Source organism: Rousettus aegyptiacus, unplaced genomic scaffold (assembly GCF_014176215.1).
Source record: "Rousettus aegyptiacus isolate mRouAeg1 unplaced genomic scaffold, mRouAeg1.p scaffold_m13_p_4, whole genome shotgun sequence".
Lineage (NCBI taxonomy): Eukaryota > Metazoa > Chordata > Mammalia > Chiroptera > Pteropodidae > Rousettus > Rousettus aegyptiacus.
In genome coordinates this window covers 115,017,099-115,034,751 of record NW_023416307.1, presented here as the reverse complement: position 1 = coordinate 115,034,751, position 17,653 = coordinate 115,017,099, and the positions used below count along the sequence as shown (strand labels likewise).

At 49.6% G+C, this 17,653-nt stretch overlaps 2 protein-coding genes and 1 long non-coding RNA gene across 30 annotated transcripts in view; 2 read left to right on the top strand and 1 right to left on the bottom strand.

The window, feature by feature from the left end:
- Positions 1-10,862, top strand: part of CACNA1D (calcium voltage-gated channel subunit alpha1 D) — a 289,592-nt gene extending 278,730 nt beyond the window's left edge. For 18 of the 26 annotated variants that reach the window (XM_036218604.1, XM_036218608.1, XM_036218595.1 and 15 more), the window contains 5 exons: positions 608-757; positions 2,232-2,395; positions 5,152-5,273; positions 6,761-7,081; positions 7,586-10,862. In XM_036218604.1, the coding sequence (XP_036074497.1) occupies positions 608-757; positions 2,232-2,395; positions 5,152-5,273; positions 6,761-7,081; positions 7,586-7,879 (1,051 nt within the window). In that variant the 3' untranslated portion in view covers positions 7,880-10,862. Of the gene's footprint in view, positions 1-607; positions 758-2,231; positions 2,396-5,151; positions 5,274-6,760; positions 7,084-7,585 lie in introns of those variants that run through there. The other 8 variants (XM_036218605.1, XM_036218609.1, XM_036218610.1 and 5 more) reach the window with 4 other exon arrangements.
- Positions 10,863-11,832: 970 nt separating this feature from the next.
- CHDH (choline dehydrogenase) overlaps positions 11,833-17,653 on the bottom strand; it is a 29,955-nt gene continuing 24,134 nt past the window's right edge. For both annotated transcript variants that reach the window (XM_016156357.2, XM_016156355.2), the window contains 5 exons: positions 16,882-17,011; positions 16,244-16,378; positions 14,893-15,035; positions 14,352-14,454; positions 11,833-13,617 (listed from right to left, as the gene is read on the bottom strand). In XM_016156357.2, coding sequence (XP_016011843.2) covers positions 13,199-13,617; positions 14,352-14,454; positions 14,893-15,035; positions 16,244-16,378; positions 16,882-17,011 — 930 coding nt within the window. In that variant the 3' untranslated portion in view covers positions 11,833-13,198. The remainder of the gene's footprint in view (positions 13,618-14,351; positions 14,455-14,892; positions 15,036-16,243; positions 16,379-16,881; positions 17,012-17,653) is intronic.
- On the top strand, positions 13,509-16,958 carry LOC118601577. 2 transcript variants are annotated; one of them, XR_004950322.1, is made up of 3 exons: positions 13,509-14,895; positions 15,130-15,277; positions 16,846-16,958. It is a non-coding gene; the product is annotated as an uncharacterized LOC118601577 (long non-coding RNA). The 2 variants fall into 2 exon arrangements; XR_004950321.1 differs by having other exon boundaries at positions 16,477-16,846.

The window sequence follows — 17,653 nt, the reverse complement described above, 5'->3', positions numbered from 1 at the left end:
GAGAGAGGTGATGTCACAGAGCCTGGCTGGTTTTCCTGAGGACGGAGGCCAGGTCCGCAGGGTTTCAGGGAGACATTACGACAGTCCTGGGGCAAAAGGCAGTCTTTGAAAACTTGGCAGATATTGTCCATGAGAGTCTCCAAAACCCTTGACCCCTTACTGGGTCAGATGCAGTGGGAATCCGATGGGAAGAGAACTTCTTTGTTCTAGGCTCTGAAGTCACACAGGGCCTGGGTAGGAGGAAGCGGGGATCAGAATAGATGGCCCGGGAGCCCAGAATCTTTTCCTCAGGACGAGCGATCACTGCAGGGCTCTAGGCCTGTTTCCTTATTCTGTTCCCCAAATTATATCTACCCCTTTGGCTCCAAGGCCCTGGGCACCAGCATGTGCAAGGTACTGAGACAGGAGCTCCTCCTAGTGCACACACGTGTACACTGCCCCCCACACACACACACCCACTATTACTAGAGGCCTTAACAGTCCAGTCTTGCTTGAGGCAAGTGTGTCCAGGGATTCGCCAGGAACGCATCTGGCATGCATACAGAGGTATGGCTGCAAAATCGTCCACCATCTGCCCAGGTGCTCAGGTTCTCCCACCCAACTGCAGGTCCGACTCAGGAGATGAACAGTTCCCAACTATTTGCCGGGAAGACCCAGAGATACACAGCTACTTCAGGGACCCCCGCTGCTTGGGAGACCAGGAGTACTTCAGTGGGGAGGAATGCTACGAGGATGACAGTTCGCCAACTGAGAGCAGGTGAGGAGCTCTGTAGCTCGGGCTGACACTAGGAGACCGGCTGTTTCCCATCCCTTGTGCTCTGCCACAGGCCACCAGCAGCTGCTCTCGGGACTGCTCTGGAAAGCAGACCATGAGCGCAGACAGACTCCAGGCCAGAGGAAAAGTCAAAGCAGAAGAAACAGGGCCAGAGAGAGGTGGAGTAGATGCTGCTCTTTCAGGCCTGTTGACTCATTTTACCAGGAGCTTGTGAGGCCTTTTAGTAAAGGCCCCAGAAATGAGAGCTGGGCCTGCCTCACGGAGGGTTAGCCCTTTCTATCAATCCTTTGTCTTCTGAGAGATCTGTTTTTATTTCATTAATGCTGATGCTCTGTCTGCATAGCAATTTGGCAAGCCTGCAGCTTGGGTGGGATCTTCATGAAAAACACTTTTTTCCCACTCCCATCAAGGACTCTTTCCTGGAGATGGGGACAAAAGGTCAGAGTGGCATCTCCCAACAGAGGTGCCTCTTCAGACTTCTGTTCCAAAGAAAGAATGTTTGCAGTCAAAGGGGCACTTTACTTTAGGACAAGTAGTAGGCAGTGCAGGGGGCCAAAGGCCACCTATCACCCTATTTTCTGTAAATTGCATCTCACCATGACCAGGTGGTCCATTGAAGTAGACGTGGTACTGCCATGAGCTCCCTCTGGCATCTGAGCATTAGTAAGTGTCAGCCTCGTATTCTAGGCAAGCCACAGCTGGACCCTCCCTCACCCTACCCTCTGCCAGTTCATCCCTCAGACTCCCTCAGTGCTTTATTTCTGGAACCACTGATTCTGACCAAATGCATTCTGACTTTCTTCTTCAGGGCTGTTGCTCCCACCATGTCCACCACTTGGATGCTCTCTCCCACCTCTGCTGGCCTAATTCCACCCTCTCTTGAAGGGCCTGCTGCAAGGCTTTGCTTTTCATTTCCTGACTAAAATTGAAATACCCACCCACTAAAAACTCACAGAACCCACGCTCAGCTCTTTTCTTCTAGTGCTGACTTTCTCCAACTGCATTAGGCATCTCTGTGCAAGTAGTATTTGCTAATCTCCTGGAGTGTGGGGACCGTGCTTCATGCATCTTTGTGTCCCTGGTGCCCAGCCAGCCCAGCACCTGGCCAGGGCAGGCATTCAGAAGAAGTGTCCTCAGGGAGGAAGTGAATGGGTGAGAGTCAAGCTTGCAGGAAATCTGCAATCTACATCTGACCCAGGTCTAAGGCTGCCCCAGTAAGAAGGAAACCACCAGCACCTCACTCATTATAGGCCTGACATCCTGAACCAATCTGTAACAGCCTTTGCCCTCCATCTAGAATCTTCCGTGAAGCTTAAGACTGCCTCGTTCTCAGCTAGTCCTACTGTGCCCAGGGAGGTAGGGAGAGGATTGTAGACATGAGTCTACCTGAGCAAAGGGCTTGTTAACTAGTGACCCTTACTCTCTCTATATATATATTGGTCTTTTTGATTACCAGGCAAAACTACATTTACTACAACCGATACCCAGGCAGCAACTTGGACTTCGAGCGGCCCCGAGGCTACCATCACCCCCAAGGCTTCTTGGAGGACGACGACTCACCCATTGGCTATGATTCCCGGAGATCTCCAAGAAGACGTCTGCTACCTCCCACCCCAACATGTGAGGCCAGATTTTTTGTTTGGGGTAAAGCATCCCACAAAACAGTGTGCCTCCCTCATCCAGCTCCTGAGTTTGGGGGGGGGAAGGCAATGATGGGCGTGGTCCTTCCACATCGGGGATGGATCTATAGTCCTCAAGACCAGCCCCCTGCTTGGAGATGTGCTCAGCTTTCCTTTCTTTCTCATCCATATCCCACGTGGTAGAGTTCAAACCACAGTAGCACTGTTCTGAACTCTCTGAGAACAGAGAAAGACAGTGTGGACCCTGAAGTCAACAATACAGAGCATCTGATGAGGGGTTTTTGTGAACCTCATCGTTGCCTTTGAGCCTGGGATCTCCTGAGAGATGAGCAAGACATGCACCGTTGTTGTCAGACCCACTCTGCGGGTGGGGTAACCGACCCTCAGGGCAGAAGGGATCATCCCATGTGCTGAGCTAGGTTTAGCCCAAGTCTCTCTTACCAAAGCCCGTGTCTCCGATGGTGGAGTACCTGGGGATTCTTGGTGTCTGTCTTTCCTAAGTCCCCACCATGGTATTCTCCTCCTTTCTCCCCTCCTCGCCCCCCTCTTTTCTTAGCCTCCAGCCTGCTGGTGCCCTCTGGTCACCAAACAGGGTTTGGCCTTGGCGGTGACCTCCAGAGTAGGCGTTCCCATCCCACGACTGGGGAATCCCATCCTGCTGAGAAGGGGCAGGGGCTGCGTGCTCCCCCACCTGGTTTTCTTGTGCACGTGGCATAACTGGTGCTGCCAGGAGATCTGGGTCACCCTCAGGCCAGGGAAAGAAATGCAGTCCTGGCCCCTGCCAGATCCTCGCTGGACAGTTTGACTTTGGACATGTGGTCATTTGGATAAAGGTTAAAGAATATCCACTTCTGGTGTTTGAAGGAATGAGGCATATTTTTGAGCAGTACTCTAATCAGTAACCAAAAATAGCCAAGACATATCGGCTCCAAGTCTACAGACTACATGCACAATAACAAGTGTGGTTGGGTGGCGCCTGGGGCCCTCTGTCTCTCTCCAGCTGTCACAGCCTTGCTGGGAAGTGTAATCAAACCCATTTCCATGGTTAATATTTAATTTCACAGCCCTAAACACAGAGCAGTTCTGGTCTCCATAAATACTGGTTGACGCACATGCAAGTTAGGCTGGGGGGAGGCCCCTATCCCATATGAGTCCACTGCCCTCCTCAGACCCCCCTTTGGTGGCCTCATTAATGCCCATCACTCACAGGTGCCACCCCACGGAAGCTAGGAAGCTGAGCAGGCAAGAGCAGCTGCCCTCTTTATTTGTAAGGGCAAATGTACTTTATTTGCTTCACTGCCCATCAGTTCAGACCTTGGGCAGGGAGAAAGTGGAACTCCTCGGCCTGTGTTCTCAGATTCAGTAGGATTACTTCCTCCATCAGAGATGGCTGTGCAGGGCAAACAAGATGACGGATGTGTGTGGATCTATTTTCAAAACTGAAGAGCACTGTGCACATGAGCGGGATGGTGGTTTTCCTATCCCAGCTCAGCCTCAGGACCCAGCCATGTGATCCTAGCAGAATCCTAGAAGCTGTGTTGACAAGGGAGGCCCCTCCCTCTTAGAACACTGTTAAATTCTGCCCTTGCATGGTGCAGGGAGAAAAGGCTGTCTGACCAGGACAGCAGCCATTGTGCAGGTATCTGTCCCCAGTAGGCAGCTCAACAGGGAGGTCCCAGCATGTTCCACCATGCACATCGGGCCTGTGAGACCAGGATTGTTGTCTGTCTTGTTCCTCCCCGTTGGGCAGTGACTGGCCTGGTCTTCATGCACTTTAGGAGCATGGCCCTCATAAAACAGGTTCCTGCAGCTTCGTGTGCAATTCCAGGATGCCTGGGAGGGCTCCTCAGGTTGACGTCTGCAGTTTCCAATACAGGAATTTAAGGGTATGGAGTTTTAAGTATGCCCCATGAGCTTAGAAAGCTGAGGTCAAGAAAGGAGCTGCTGAAGTAGCTTGGCCACTCACTGCCTTGCAAACTATTGGTAGGACTCCTGAAACACCTCCTCCTTCCTCGCAGGCGGTTTCAGTGGGAGGCCTCTGGCCTGTGCTTGGGCACCCAGAATTCAAACTGATCTCTTTTGCCTGGTACCCTGTGAAGTTGCAAGTTCTGGATCACTTGTCATCACTCAACCTGTATATAAGCCTCTATTTAAAGTGGCTGTTAACAGGACAGCTGCATTCTTTAAAGTTAGAAGTGTTCCTTTTTGTTCTGACTTCAGTGCTAGGGAAGCTGGGTTTTTCCCAGTGAAAGAATTTGGTTATTATCTGGTTGAGCTGATAGGGTGGGTAGCAAGTCACTCCCTTTACAACAGAGGGAAACACAGATGCACTTTGAGATACCTCAGCCCCCAGAGACACTTAAGATGTCTGGAAGGTGAGAATGGGGCAGTCAGCAAGTGTCTGTGGGATTCTAGAATGGGTTGTGTACTTGTCTGAGATTCTGTGTTTCCCACAAAGTGTGGGACCAGGGACCTTAAGTCAGAACAGCTGCCTCTGGCTGCCTTTAGCTCCTCCCCCTGAGAACCGCACGGTATTTATAAGAAATCTACTTGCACTTTTTCAAAACATCCCTCGGTTGGGCTTATTCTACATTTTCCCTCTTCAAATTCTTTTTCTTGGACATATTTCTTGTTTCCTCCTGGGCTTTCTGCCACACATCCCTTGGGCCACTCTGACACCCAGGGTCCTGACAGACAACTTGTTTTACAACTACACGGTATGCCTTGCCTTCTCAGCCCACCGAAGATCCTCCTTCAACTTCGAGTGCCTGCGCCGACAGAGCAGTCAGGAGGAGGTCCCACCGTCCCCCACCTTCCCCCACCGCACGGCCCTGCCTCTGCACCTGATGCAGCAACAGGTGAGCTGGCCCACCCAACCTTGCACCCACCCTATCGCAGGGATAAGCCAACATCAGAGAGGGTAAGTGACACCCCAGCTCACACAGGAGGTGAGTGACCAAGCTGGCATTTGAATCCAAGGCTGCCAGCTTCCAAAGCGGGGCTGTCAGCCTAGGTGAAGTCTTCTCCCCCATATCTATCCTCAGCATTGAAGACAGGGCCTGGCCCAATTCATGACCCAGGGAGTGGCGGCCTCTTGACTGACCCTGAACATTCAGTGCTGCCCTTTATTTGCTCTGTGAGGTCGTTCCTTCATTAAAACACATTTAAGGAACCCTCTGTGAGCAGGGCCCTGTGGTCACGGGGGTGGATAGGCCTCCGGCCCTGCCTGCATGGGGAGTGTGGTCCAAGCAGAAGGACTTGTCCACAGTGAGGGTGACTGGACAGGATGGAGCGTGGGGCCAGAGCCCACTCACCAGGGCTTTGCCTCAGGGACACAAACATGGTACTTTTTTTTCCTAAAAAGAGCACATCAGAGATTCTGTCCACTTGTGTATGTGTGTGTTGGGAAGAGAGGCGGAGGGAGGTGGAGAGAAGTACATCGTATAGTGTGCGCCCAGTCTGTCAACTTGCAGAGCCAGCTCTCCTGGCAGGGTTCTTATCTGGAGTGTCCTCAGCGCATGAACACTAGCTGCATTTTAGATTCTCTCTTCAGGTCTTTCTGCCAACTTTTTACTTAGCCGCCTTCGGTTTTTGCGTTAATTTTCATTTGTTTCCTGCTTTATCATGGAAGAAAGGCAAACCTTAGGAAGGCCCAGGCCATCGTATGCCAAGAACCAAGTCTCCACAGGCATGTACATGAAAATGCCTTCACCCTGCCATCCTGCCCTGCCCAGATCCAGGTCCTTTCTGTGCTAGAGGCCATGGCTTTCGCTTTGGCCATGGGACTGTGCTGGTGACAAAACTGGGCCTTAGGTTTCCCCAGTGCAGAGTGGGAACACCAAGGCGGATATGCCGTGGTGCCTGCCACCATAGATGGGAGAAGCAGGCTTGTACCCAGTGCTTCCAGACAGGCAAACGCTGGCCGTGTGATGTGCGAGCGTCCAGGGAACCAGCTGTGCCTTCCTGCGAGTGCCGGAACCATCGGTTCACTCCGAATGCACTTCCGCATTTAAACCAGAGTAAGCCCGTGGTGTGTTCACGCTCCACAGCACGTACGTCGCCCCGGATGCTTGATTGCTCTGAAGTAATTTCATGAATTAGCAACTGATTCCTACTTAGGAGCAGTCATATGAAATGCATTATGGATTTGGGGAAAAAGAAAATACAGTCTGCTAGAAATTTTTACTGCCATTTCATTTAATTTACTCAGTGTGCTCGGGCCCTTTCAAAGTCCTTGTTGAGGCCACTCCTGTAAAACAGTGCCTCATGCTTGGTCCATTTTGGGGAGGCCTGAGGCCTGGACCTGTGAGGACCTCCGGTCTCCCCACTTCCCCTTTCTCCTCAGATCATGGCAGTTGCAGGCCTAGATTCAAGTAAAGCCCAGAAGTACTCACCAAGCCACTCAACACGGTCATGGGTCACTCCTCCAGCGACCCCACCACACCGGGACTGGACTCCATGCTACACCCCGCTCATCCAGGTCGAGCAGCCGGAGGCCCTGGACCAGGTCAATGGTAGCCTGCCATCCCTGCACCGCAGCTCGTGGTACACGGACGAGCCTGGCATCTCCTATCGGACCTTCACACCAGCCAGCCTGACTGTCCCCAGCAGCTTCCGCAACAAAAACAGCGACAAGCAGAGGAGCGCAGACAGCTTGGTAGAGGCGGTGAGTATGGCTCACCGACATGCCACCTGAGGGCGGGCTGCAGACGCAGCAGGGGGCGGGGTCATGAGCACTGCACAGGGCAAGTGGCGGCTCAGAGGGCAGACGGGGACCGGAGCAAGGCTGTCTTGCTTCTGATCTGGACACCACCCACTTCTAAGAAGCAAAGAGTGGTACATAAAACCACCACTGCTGCTGAGTCTCATGAATTAGCTGTACCTAGGATTACGTGTGCTATTCCTGCAACTATCAGCAGTTTATACTAAAATATTCTTCCCGTAGGGCTTCAGTCTGGTTGGGCCATGTGTAGTTTTTGAGTTCCATGACATTTCAAAGCCAAAGTCATTTACTTAGGTTTAGTTACCATGTTTGAGATCTAGTGAACATCATTGGCTGGGTCCCAGAAGCACATCATCATGCTGTTAGGGCTCGAGGTGGGTTTTCTATCATCCTTCCCCTTCAAAATCCTATAATGCGTTCACGCCATTGATCCTCTTTCCTCTGCAGGTCTTGATATCCGAAGGCTTAGGACGATATGCAAGGGACCCAAAATTCGTGTCAGCAACGAAACACGAAATCGCCGATGCCTGTGACCTAACAATCGACGAGATGGAGAGTGCAGCCAGCAACCTGCTTAATGGGAACGTGCATCCCCGGGCTAATGGGGACATGGGCCTCGTCTCAAGCAGGCAGGACTATGAGCTTCAGGACTTCGGGCCAGGCTACAGCGACGAAGAGCCAGACCCCGGGAGAGAGGAGGAGGACCTGGCAGATGAAATGATATGTATTACCACCCTGTAGCCCCCAGGGAGGGGCAGGCTGTCTCTGGCCTCAGGTGGGGTGCCAGAGGGTCAGGGAACAAGTGCCTCGTAGTTAGGAAAGTTTAGGCACTAGTGTGAAGTCCATATTCAATTAGACTTTTGTACAAGTGACGTCACGCCTCAAGGAAGCCATAAACCTGGTAGGGAATAGCTGTGCACATGTGCTCAGCCCCAGCTGTAGGAAACAGCAGGTCCAGCCCTCTCGCAGAGGACGGGCGCCTGGCTGAGGGCGGACAAGCCCTGCCCTCTCGTTCAGAGTGGAGTGCACCGGGGCACTCACCCAGGCCCACCTGCCCACAGGCGTGGTGGGGAAGGTTAAAGGTGATGACGATCACCATACCTATGTCATTACCTCAGCCATTGGTCAGCATATCAGACATTCACTGGGCCCAGCATATCCATTTTTAAACCCTTCCCCCCAAAATACACTGCTTCCTGGTTCCTGTTTAGCTGTTCTGAAATATAGTGTGTAAGTCAGGACCTACGTACCAGCTGTCGTCCTGAGAAAAGCAGGACCTTATAAATGAGGTTTTCTGTTATGTGACGCCAGTTTACATGAGAGAGAGCATCACTCAGATGGTCGGTTTCTGACTGTCCAGCTAAGGGCAACTGTAAACTGGAATAATAATGCACTCGCAACCAGGTCAACTTAGGTACGCTAGTTTGTTTAAAAATTATAGATTTACTGTACATGACTTGTAATATACTATAATTTGTATTTGTAAAGAGATGGTCTATATTTTGTAATTATTGTACCGTATTTGAACTGCAGCAATATCCATGGGTCCTAATAATTGTGGTTCCCCCCTGAAATCTAGAAATTATTAGTATTTTTACTCGGACTAAACAGAAGTTATAGAAATAGAGCCAATTCTCATTCATTCAGTGAAAATCTTTTGGGGGTAAAAATTTTAAGTTCAAAAGAACTTGACAGTACAGAGATTTTTCTAAAATATTTTGAGTCACTATAAATCTGTCTTTACACAAGATATACCAGATGACTATTTGTAGTCTTTTCTTCAGGCAAAAGCTCTATCATTTGATAGTGTACCTTTTGATTCACCATGGGTTGCAACTGTCTTGTTTTCCTTTACCCCTCCCCCATAAGTTCATGACAAGAGTAGGTCAAGCTGGTTACTCTGACCCTGCGGCATTCATAGTTGCGGGTTTTCTTACCTGCCCGCCACAGGATATTTTTGCATGTCTAGTGCAGGAATAATTGCACAAGTGGATGAAATCCCTCTGCTCATGTTCCCTGGGAAATGGTGGTACTGCTTGTCGTAAGAAATAAGGAGTGCTGGGGAAGGGAGGACAGGGGGAGCAGAATGAAGATCTATAGGACTAAAAGGTCGGGGATAAATCGTATTGTTGCCTTTTTACAAAACAGTGCTGTACTGTGTGTTCTCTCTGAGGGCTTTTATATGCAATTGAATGAGGGCTGATGTTTTCATTAGAATGCACTCTCACTCTGATTGTACTTCCTGATGAAAACCCACTTTTGGATCATTAGACCCATCGAGGCTTCCTTTTCTGTTCACAGAATTATGCTGACTTTGTCAAGTTACCTTGGCAGAGATTCTCTGCAGTCAAACAGGTAGCAATTTTTGGTTTAGATTTTTAGATATTACATAGACAACCTGTTAATCAGTGTTTTTTTTTTTTAAATGTTGTGAAGACCTTACCTCTTCTTAAGACATTCTTACTCCAAATCCAGGCAAAAACACTTCAAGGTTTGTAAATGACTATTTCCTGAGGTAAATTCTTTTTTATTAAAATGAAAAATGTTCTTCATAATAAAACTGTGTAATAATTTTATTATATCTAGGAGCTCTCCTTGCAAAGAGCTGGTATTTGCCAGCGAGAGCTTCAGAGGGGCGAGCACTCTGTGAGGGCAGTTCTGTAATTGTAATTCTGTAAATACTTTTTCTTATCCTCGTGGCTCCTTCAATGCCTATGGTAACCTAATACCTGCTGCAGAGAGCACTGTTTCTCCTAAAGGGCTAAACTACTGTTATCATCATCTGGGACTCTGTTTCTCTTTTAGGTATTGGTCTTACTGTGTGGCTTAACATCACCAGTCCAACAGTGCCTACCAGGACTGACTTTCTGGTATAGGCAATGACGTTTTCCAGTCAGTACTTAGAAACTGGCATTTTTACAGGCTGCACCACTCCTAATATCTGTCTGCTTTAAGTCTGGTTCAACCTCTCATCTAACATTAAATTTTTCTTTGTAAGAAAAATTTGAAGTTGTAGAGCATGGTTTTTTCCTTTGTTTTAGGAAAGTTTTAAGATTAAATGTCTTTCCTTTTGGTTCCCCTTCCACCAAAATGTCATTTTGTGGCGTCTCCAGGACTAGTACGTTTATTTTCGTTTCTTTAATCTTTTTTTTTCCCATAATATCACAAAATGGAAACGGCAGTTCTGATTTAACTATCAATGAGCAAGAATCTCCTTAACAATTGTCTCTGTGATTTCCATCCAGACTTGGCCAGGCGCTGCTTTCCAGCTCCAGCCCAAGAGGTTTCAGAATCAGCCAAGACCAGGAAGGGTGGGTCGTGAAGGCCACGGAAGCGTCTCCGTGCAGTGTGGTCTTGACCTGCCTGATGAACCTGCTTTACTGCTGACCCCACGCATATGAAAGAAAACTGAGTGGTTTATTTCATTTTTTTTTTTTTTTATAGGCTGCACCACAGTCGTAAGTGTTTTTGCCAATTGGCTGCTTTCCTACAAAGCTTTTTATTATGATGGGTGGTTGTTTGTCCTAAAAACTGGTTAGCGATAGACTCCAAATACGCTTTCCTTTGTTGAAAAAGCTTTTTCTTTAAAATGGCATTCCTTTACTACTGGGAACTTATGAGGGCAGGTAAGGAGGAGGAGCAGGCCTGGAGCCCTTGCTTTCCATGTGGGAACAATAGAGCGGTCATGAGGATGCCCCGGGAGGTGGGGGGCAGTGGCAGGAGATAGTGAGACTGCTTGGGTCTCAGGGCAGGGCCAACGGGGGGGGAGGGGGTGTTTCTGATTTTTAAGAGGAAATCTAGGTATCAGACCTGATGTTAAGTCGATCAGTGGAAATATGAAATGACCTTTGGGTGGAGGAACATGGTTTGGTTGGAGAGAAGAATCTATTTGAATTTATGGAAATGATGCTGTCTGCACTGGAAGCTGAAAGGCAGCAGCTAAGGCACCAGAGTTCCCGCTTCCGGGACTTTCCACCACCTCCTGGTCACACTACACGCAGGCTGATCCTACACCTGCCCATATCTGCTTGATCTGTCCTTTATTCTATCAGGTGCCCTCAGGGCAGTGGAACTTTCAGACAGCTGCAGCACTCGGCTGTCAGGCTCCAGTGAAGAACTACAAGTCAGACTACTCTGTACTGTGTCTGAACCCCAATAGCACAAGTTTCCTCTTTGACTTCTATAGGTGCTGGATATATGAGGCTCACGGTCTTCTGTTTTGGAACTTCTATGTCTGGCTAAATTGTGTGATTATAGGAACAAAGCCCTCATAAGCATGACTGGGAGAGGAGCTAGGATCTAATTAAGCCGTACCAGGATGCATTATTTTCATTAACTTACAATATAGCCACAGCAAATCAGCCATTGTCTCAGAGGCTGAGAATACCACAAAGAGAGATGGCAGAACTGAATGGCTGTGTCACCTGCCATACCCGCACCAGAGGAGGTCGGTATAGTCACAGTCGCCCGGGACCCCCCTACACACCTAAGCTGTTAGTTCTTGGCTCTCAGAGCAGTGTGGTTGGCAACTGTGCTCCTTGGCTGTTCTTTTGCCCTTACAGGTGGCTCCAAGACCCAGAGGATGATGCCTATGGACCAAGGCTGTGGGGCAGGTGGGGAACCTCTCTAGGCAGATTTAGAATTTTCTTTCTCGATCCTCCCCTGGAACAGAAAATAAAACAGGATACAGGTAAGATTTAAATAAGAGATGTTTTAAAATTTTAAAGAAACGAGAGATATGATGGTTTTCTTCTTTCTGCCTTTTTTGGAAGGTCTTTCTCATTAACATAAGCCTCCAAGCCACCTCAGTTCATTCTGATCCTGGGAGAAGCTTTGAATGCACCATTTTTCTCCCTTCTGTATTCCGGGCCCAACACGGCAGATTTCCAGATAGCGCTTCTTTTCTTCCCTGCCATAGACGGTAGTGTTGAATATCTTCAGAAAAATCAATCCAAAATGCATTCGTTTTCATTACCTTGTAAGGACTGTCTGAATAAGACATCTCAGTTCAAAAATAAATTACTGGATTACATTATTGAATTATAAGAAGTTTAAAGATCAAAGAACTGTTTTAAATTCTACTTGTATTGTTCCCCCTGCCCCAAACTCAAATATTTGACAGTTTATTCTCTCAATTGCATTTTTATGGGATCAGAGAGCATACTTTTACTTGACTGCTTTTTCCTCAGTCTCAGCTCCATCCTGGTCTGTTCCCATGGACATCTGGAGAATAAGAATCAGCCAGCTTTGTCCAGTGCTGAGTCACTTCCCCAGGCCGAGGATAAAGCGTCCTCTCCAGCTAGCTGCTTTGGCAAGAAGTGGTGCTCTGGTATGTGGGGTTTGCTCTGGGTTCTAGGTTTCCCAGTAACAGGAAAATCTCTTAAAATGCTAACTTGTGAAACTTATGGTAGTAAAGAGCCTCTCCAGACTCTTCTCTCCTTGAACAAGGTCCAGAAATCCTTTCGCCGGGCTGATCATGTTTATAAGAAGCAGGGCATCAGACAGGTGGGCCGCAAGCCCCTCAGAGCTCAGAGTGACTGAGCTGAGCACCAGTTCTTGCCTCACCCCAGGAGTGAAATGGAGTAAAGTCGGGAAGCGGAAGAGAAAGAAGCCTGTGTTTCTTCTAGCAGGCAGCTCTCCCGCTCCCTATGACGTGACTCCTGGTCTCCGCCACAGCCTGAGGTGGAAGGTGGCCTCATGGAGAAGGTCATGCAGGTCTAGCTGACACCCAGCCTCTGCACACAGAACCTTGGTCTTTGAGGGGCTTGCCTTCAGAGGGAGGCCTGGGAAGGCAGCAGGATGCTGGGTTGGAGAGCACCACGGAACACAAGACAAGGCCATGGCAGGAGTTAACCATCCTCCACTGCCTTTTCCCAAAGGGCCCAGAAAAAAGTGCTGGGAAAAAGGATTCTGATTCACTGAGCAGTATTGGTCTTATGTCTTAAATTATCCAGTTCTCTGCCACTGAATCTTAACTGTTTAGTTTCAGGAAAGAACATTTGGAGCAAGGGCTGTGCTGGCCCTCTTGACTCGTTGGAGGCTTCTCAGGCAGTGACTGCCTCAACGCTGGGTGGCCAGGCTCCTGGGTTTGTACACAGGGACATCCTTGTCCCAGAGTGCGGGCAGCCCCTTAATGATGTCGGCTGCCTTCTCTGCAATCATGATCGTGGGGGCATTCAGGTTGCCGCTGACCACACTGGGCATGATGGAGGCATCGACCACCCTGAGGTTTTCCACCCCAATCACCCTGGCCTGCGGATCCACCACAGCAGTGGGATCGGAGGGCTGGCCCATCTTACAGGTGCACGACGGGTGGTAGGCACTGTCCGCTTTGGCCCGCACAAAGGCATCTATCTCTTTATCTGACTGGACGTGGCTTCCTGGCTGGAGCTCTTTTCCCCGGAACGGTTCCAGGGCTTTCTGTGCAAAAATTTCTCTGGTCAGCTTCACACACCGACGAAAGTCATCAATATCAGTTTCTGTTGGAAAGAAGAAACAGGTGAGAGTCTACCTCTTTCCCTGCTGGCCTTGCTGGAAAATTCTAGGCGTGGAGAGGCTTGGTAAGCTGCCCAAAGGGAGACAGTTCAGGACACAGAGGTCTATGCCATCGGGCTGCTCGTCACCTGCCCATAGTGGGTTACACTGCAACCAAGCAGGATCTCATAAAGCCCAAACTGACAGTATCCTCGAAAAACACAGCTGGCCCCAGGGTCAACTTGGGGATCTGAATTTCCTTATTCTCACTTTATAGATAAGAATACATGCCCTGCGTCTGCCACAGTGTGGCCGTGAGTGTCCCCATAAGCCATAACTAGGCTGTGCTCATTTTTGCTGCAGGCAAAGAGACAGGCCCAGGAATGTAATTCACTTTTAGAGGACACTCAAGTCACAACAGGAAAAATGCTCTGTGAGCTATGTGTATACAGCCAGAGCTCCTTGCACCTGCTGGTGATTGTTCTGAAAGCTACAAATCTCTCCTGCGTAAAATGATGTCCCAGGGTTACTTCAAGTGACCCAAGATACTACATAGCAGCATGTTTAAGTTTATAGCCTAGAATGATGGGGTGGAGGGAGGACAGAAGGAAACTTGTGTCTCAGAAAATGTGGTACAGGAATAAAATTCAGGCACAAATATGAACCCCATAAAGGCATTCATTTAATCAATGACCCAGCAAGCTCAGGCCTGGGAAGAGAAAGGTGGCTGGTGAATTACCTGTTGACAAGTAGTTTGGTTGGATCACCGGGTGGTCTTGGGGGTTGGCACTCCTCAGTTTGAGCCAGCCTACACTCGTGCCCCGCATGGTCCCCACATGCACCTAAAAGAACCCAAAGGAAACAGTGACCATCACCAATCCCCAAAATTCGTTAGTATAGAGAGGTCCTGGGTTTCCTGTGGGTGAGACTACATCCGAAGTCAATTAAGAGCAGATACATTTTAGCATTTGCCAGCATCTTACCTACCCTTCTATAAGTGATCAAAAACCACCTCGATGAATCACTCCTGGCTTTATACCTAATTGTCCAAAACTTTCAGGGGCTGGCAAATCCCTTGGCAGAGTCAGCCTCACTGGTCCATTTCTAGTGCCCAGAACCTAGAGTATCTATTCTGAGCTGGGTGTTGGTCTCACCTTTCCATGCATCACACGGCCTGCCTCTCTCCACTCAGACACAGTGAGCGGCTGGAGAGCACAGGCTGCTGGACCTCCTACCACCATGAAGGCCCTGCAGTGGGGAAGATGAGACTATGTGCTCACCTGGTAAGCCTCCTGCTGGGTAGGGACCCGCCCATGGTCGATCACTTGGGAGGGTAGGAAGTGGAACTGGATGTCCGGGTGGGGGACCCCAGGCTGGCTCCGGATGAACCCCCCTGTTTCCAGATGGGCTGTGGCTCCATCCCCTGAGAATCCAAAGAGTAGTAAATCAGGGTGTGGCAGGAAGGCTGGCTTCTTCTCTCCTGGTGACTGGATTCCATTCTACCCTCTTTCCCCAAGGTGGGCTCATCCAGCACCATGGCTTTCAATTTCGGCTACGTGCCAAGATTCTTCAGATTGGCCTCTCCCCTGACTCCACCACTGCAGACTCAACTGGAAGGCCTAACGTCCCATGGGCATCCCTAACCTGGCCCATCCTGTATGCCTGGTGAGCTTCTACCAGTTCCTTTCACGCCAGGCAAAGGCAGATGCTTGAGCTGTCCCTGCTTCCTCCTGTCCTCATCACCCATTGTATAGCCCTTCAGAAAGTCTCATTGACTTTAGTTCCAAAATCTACTTGAAGCTACTACTTGGCATTACCACCCATGCCCCTGCCTCAGTCCAAGCCCAGATCACCTCTTAACTGGTGGCTCCAGTGGCCTCCTTGCTGGGGCCCTGACCTACCTCAGTGGCCCCCTGCAGCCAGCCCTCATGATCAAGCTCTCTCCTCTCCAGCCTCAATGTGCTACAGTCTCCCTGGCCCAACTAATTAGTTGCCTAGTCCTAGGGCCTTTGCACATATTCATCCTGCCTTTCAGATCCCATGCCTAGTTTAATTAACATCCTGATCTTTCTTTCACTGTACTCAAAATTTAGCCTATTTACTTGGTTCTTCCCATTGTCTCCATTAGAGCGTAAACTGCCCAAGGATACTTGCCTTACTGGCACTTCTCACCCTCTACCCCACAGCACATAGTAGATATGCAAAAAATGTATGCTGAGCCAATAAGTAGGATTTCAGAGTACCATTTCCTGGCCAAACTTGGTTCTCTGAGACTCAGCTAGAAAGCAAATGGAAAACGCTAAGAGATAGATGCTGATTCTATAGTCCAGGACCAAATACCTTTTCTCTTGGCTTCTTAGACCCCTGAAGGTATCTAGCACAAGGCCATCTCCACCCATCTGTAAGGAATAGCCCTCGAGGAGTCTTGGCCTGTGCTATAGAGTCTGGTCCTCATACCAGCCCATCAGGGAGGAACTGTATAACCCCATTTTGCAGATGAGAACACTGAGGCTCAAAGAGCTGAGGAAAATGGCCTAGCTCAGCTTCAAACCAGCAACCTGGGGCAGAACCCTTGCTTGTTACCTCAAGAAGGAGACCATCTCTACGAAGGTCATGGGTGATCATGCCTACCCGTGAACCTCCAGAGCCACTCTAGACCAGTCAGCACCTTCCTCAAGGGCTTCTGTGCTGAGTGGAGGGTGATGGGGCGGGTGCATGCCTGCTGGATATATACCTCCAGGTGGTCTTGCAGGTTTTGGCCAACTCCTGAAATGGGAGGGAGTAGTTAGGAAAAGACTATCAGGAGGGGTTTAGCTGGCCTCTCAATGTCTCCCTGGTTTTGAAAAAAATTCTCCCCTCCCCAGGAGCACTGAATTGGCATCTTTAACATCAGAGCAACTGGTGAGGCCTGAGGATGGAAAACACAAGGGCTTGAACCCCTCCGGCCATAGAACTTGCCTTGGTGACCTGCCCAAGCCTGGCCCAGAAGGCTTTATGGACAGATCCTCCCTGCTAGAAGAGGCTTACCTCTCAGTGGACTAGGAAGGCCAGAGAAGAGAGGGAAGCAAGAAGACTTGGGGTCATCAAGGTCCCTGTAGGGGGGCGGGTAGGATTGTGATGCATGGGGGAACTTCAGGTTCATGGGATGAATGTGACAGCTTTGGGGAGCACCAAGTCTTGTACCCTCCCACACTCCATGCTAATAAAATCCAATAAACCATTTTATTTCTCAGAGACACCCTCTGGGAGCAGTGGTGAAGGGAGCTCACCTGGAAGGTGGCACACCACCGGGATGCCTAGTTTCTTGAGGTCATCTGCATTGCCGACACCCGAGAGCATGAGCAGCTGCGGCGAGTTGATGGCACCTCCACTCAGAATCACCTCCTTGCTAGCGTAAGCCTGGAAGAGGCAGAGGGCCATGCAGGTCACACTTCCCTCCTCCAAAAGCCAGACAGAACCCTGAGAACATTGCCTTGGTGTGACGTACCCAAGTGAGGATCCTGCTCACAGGCCCAAGAATGAGGAAGAGGATGCTTAGGGTGCTGATACGTGAAAGCATCCCACATAGGCGGCTATGTTGTACAATCATAAAGAAAGCATGGGTCGTACTCTGACATATTCTGCAATGGCCAGATAGTAACGATGGTCTTAAAAACAGGATTGTAGAGCTTAAATGAGATTAATTAAAGCAGGCACCCAAATGAGCAGTTTTAATAAAGCAAGACGTGCCAGATCTTCATGTGGGATGCAGAACAATCCTGACACACTGCTAAGTGGAAAACAGCACAGTGCAGGAATATGGAGTACGATCACAGTTGGGGTTTTTAAAACCTTCAGTAAAACTCGATTTAAAAAAAGGTACTGGGGACAGCTGAGGTGGAGTAGCAGGCAGAGGCCCACAAGGAGCACCCATGCCAGGGCTCCACCAGCTCTCTGCAGGAGGCTGGACAGGGGCTTCCTCACCTCTGCCAGGCCACTGCCACCAGCGGTTCATTACGGCTCTGGTGCAGATAAGAGCATGACTACTACCCGCTCCCTGCC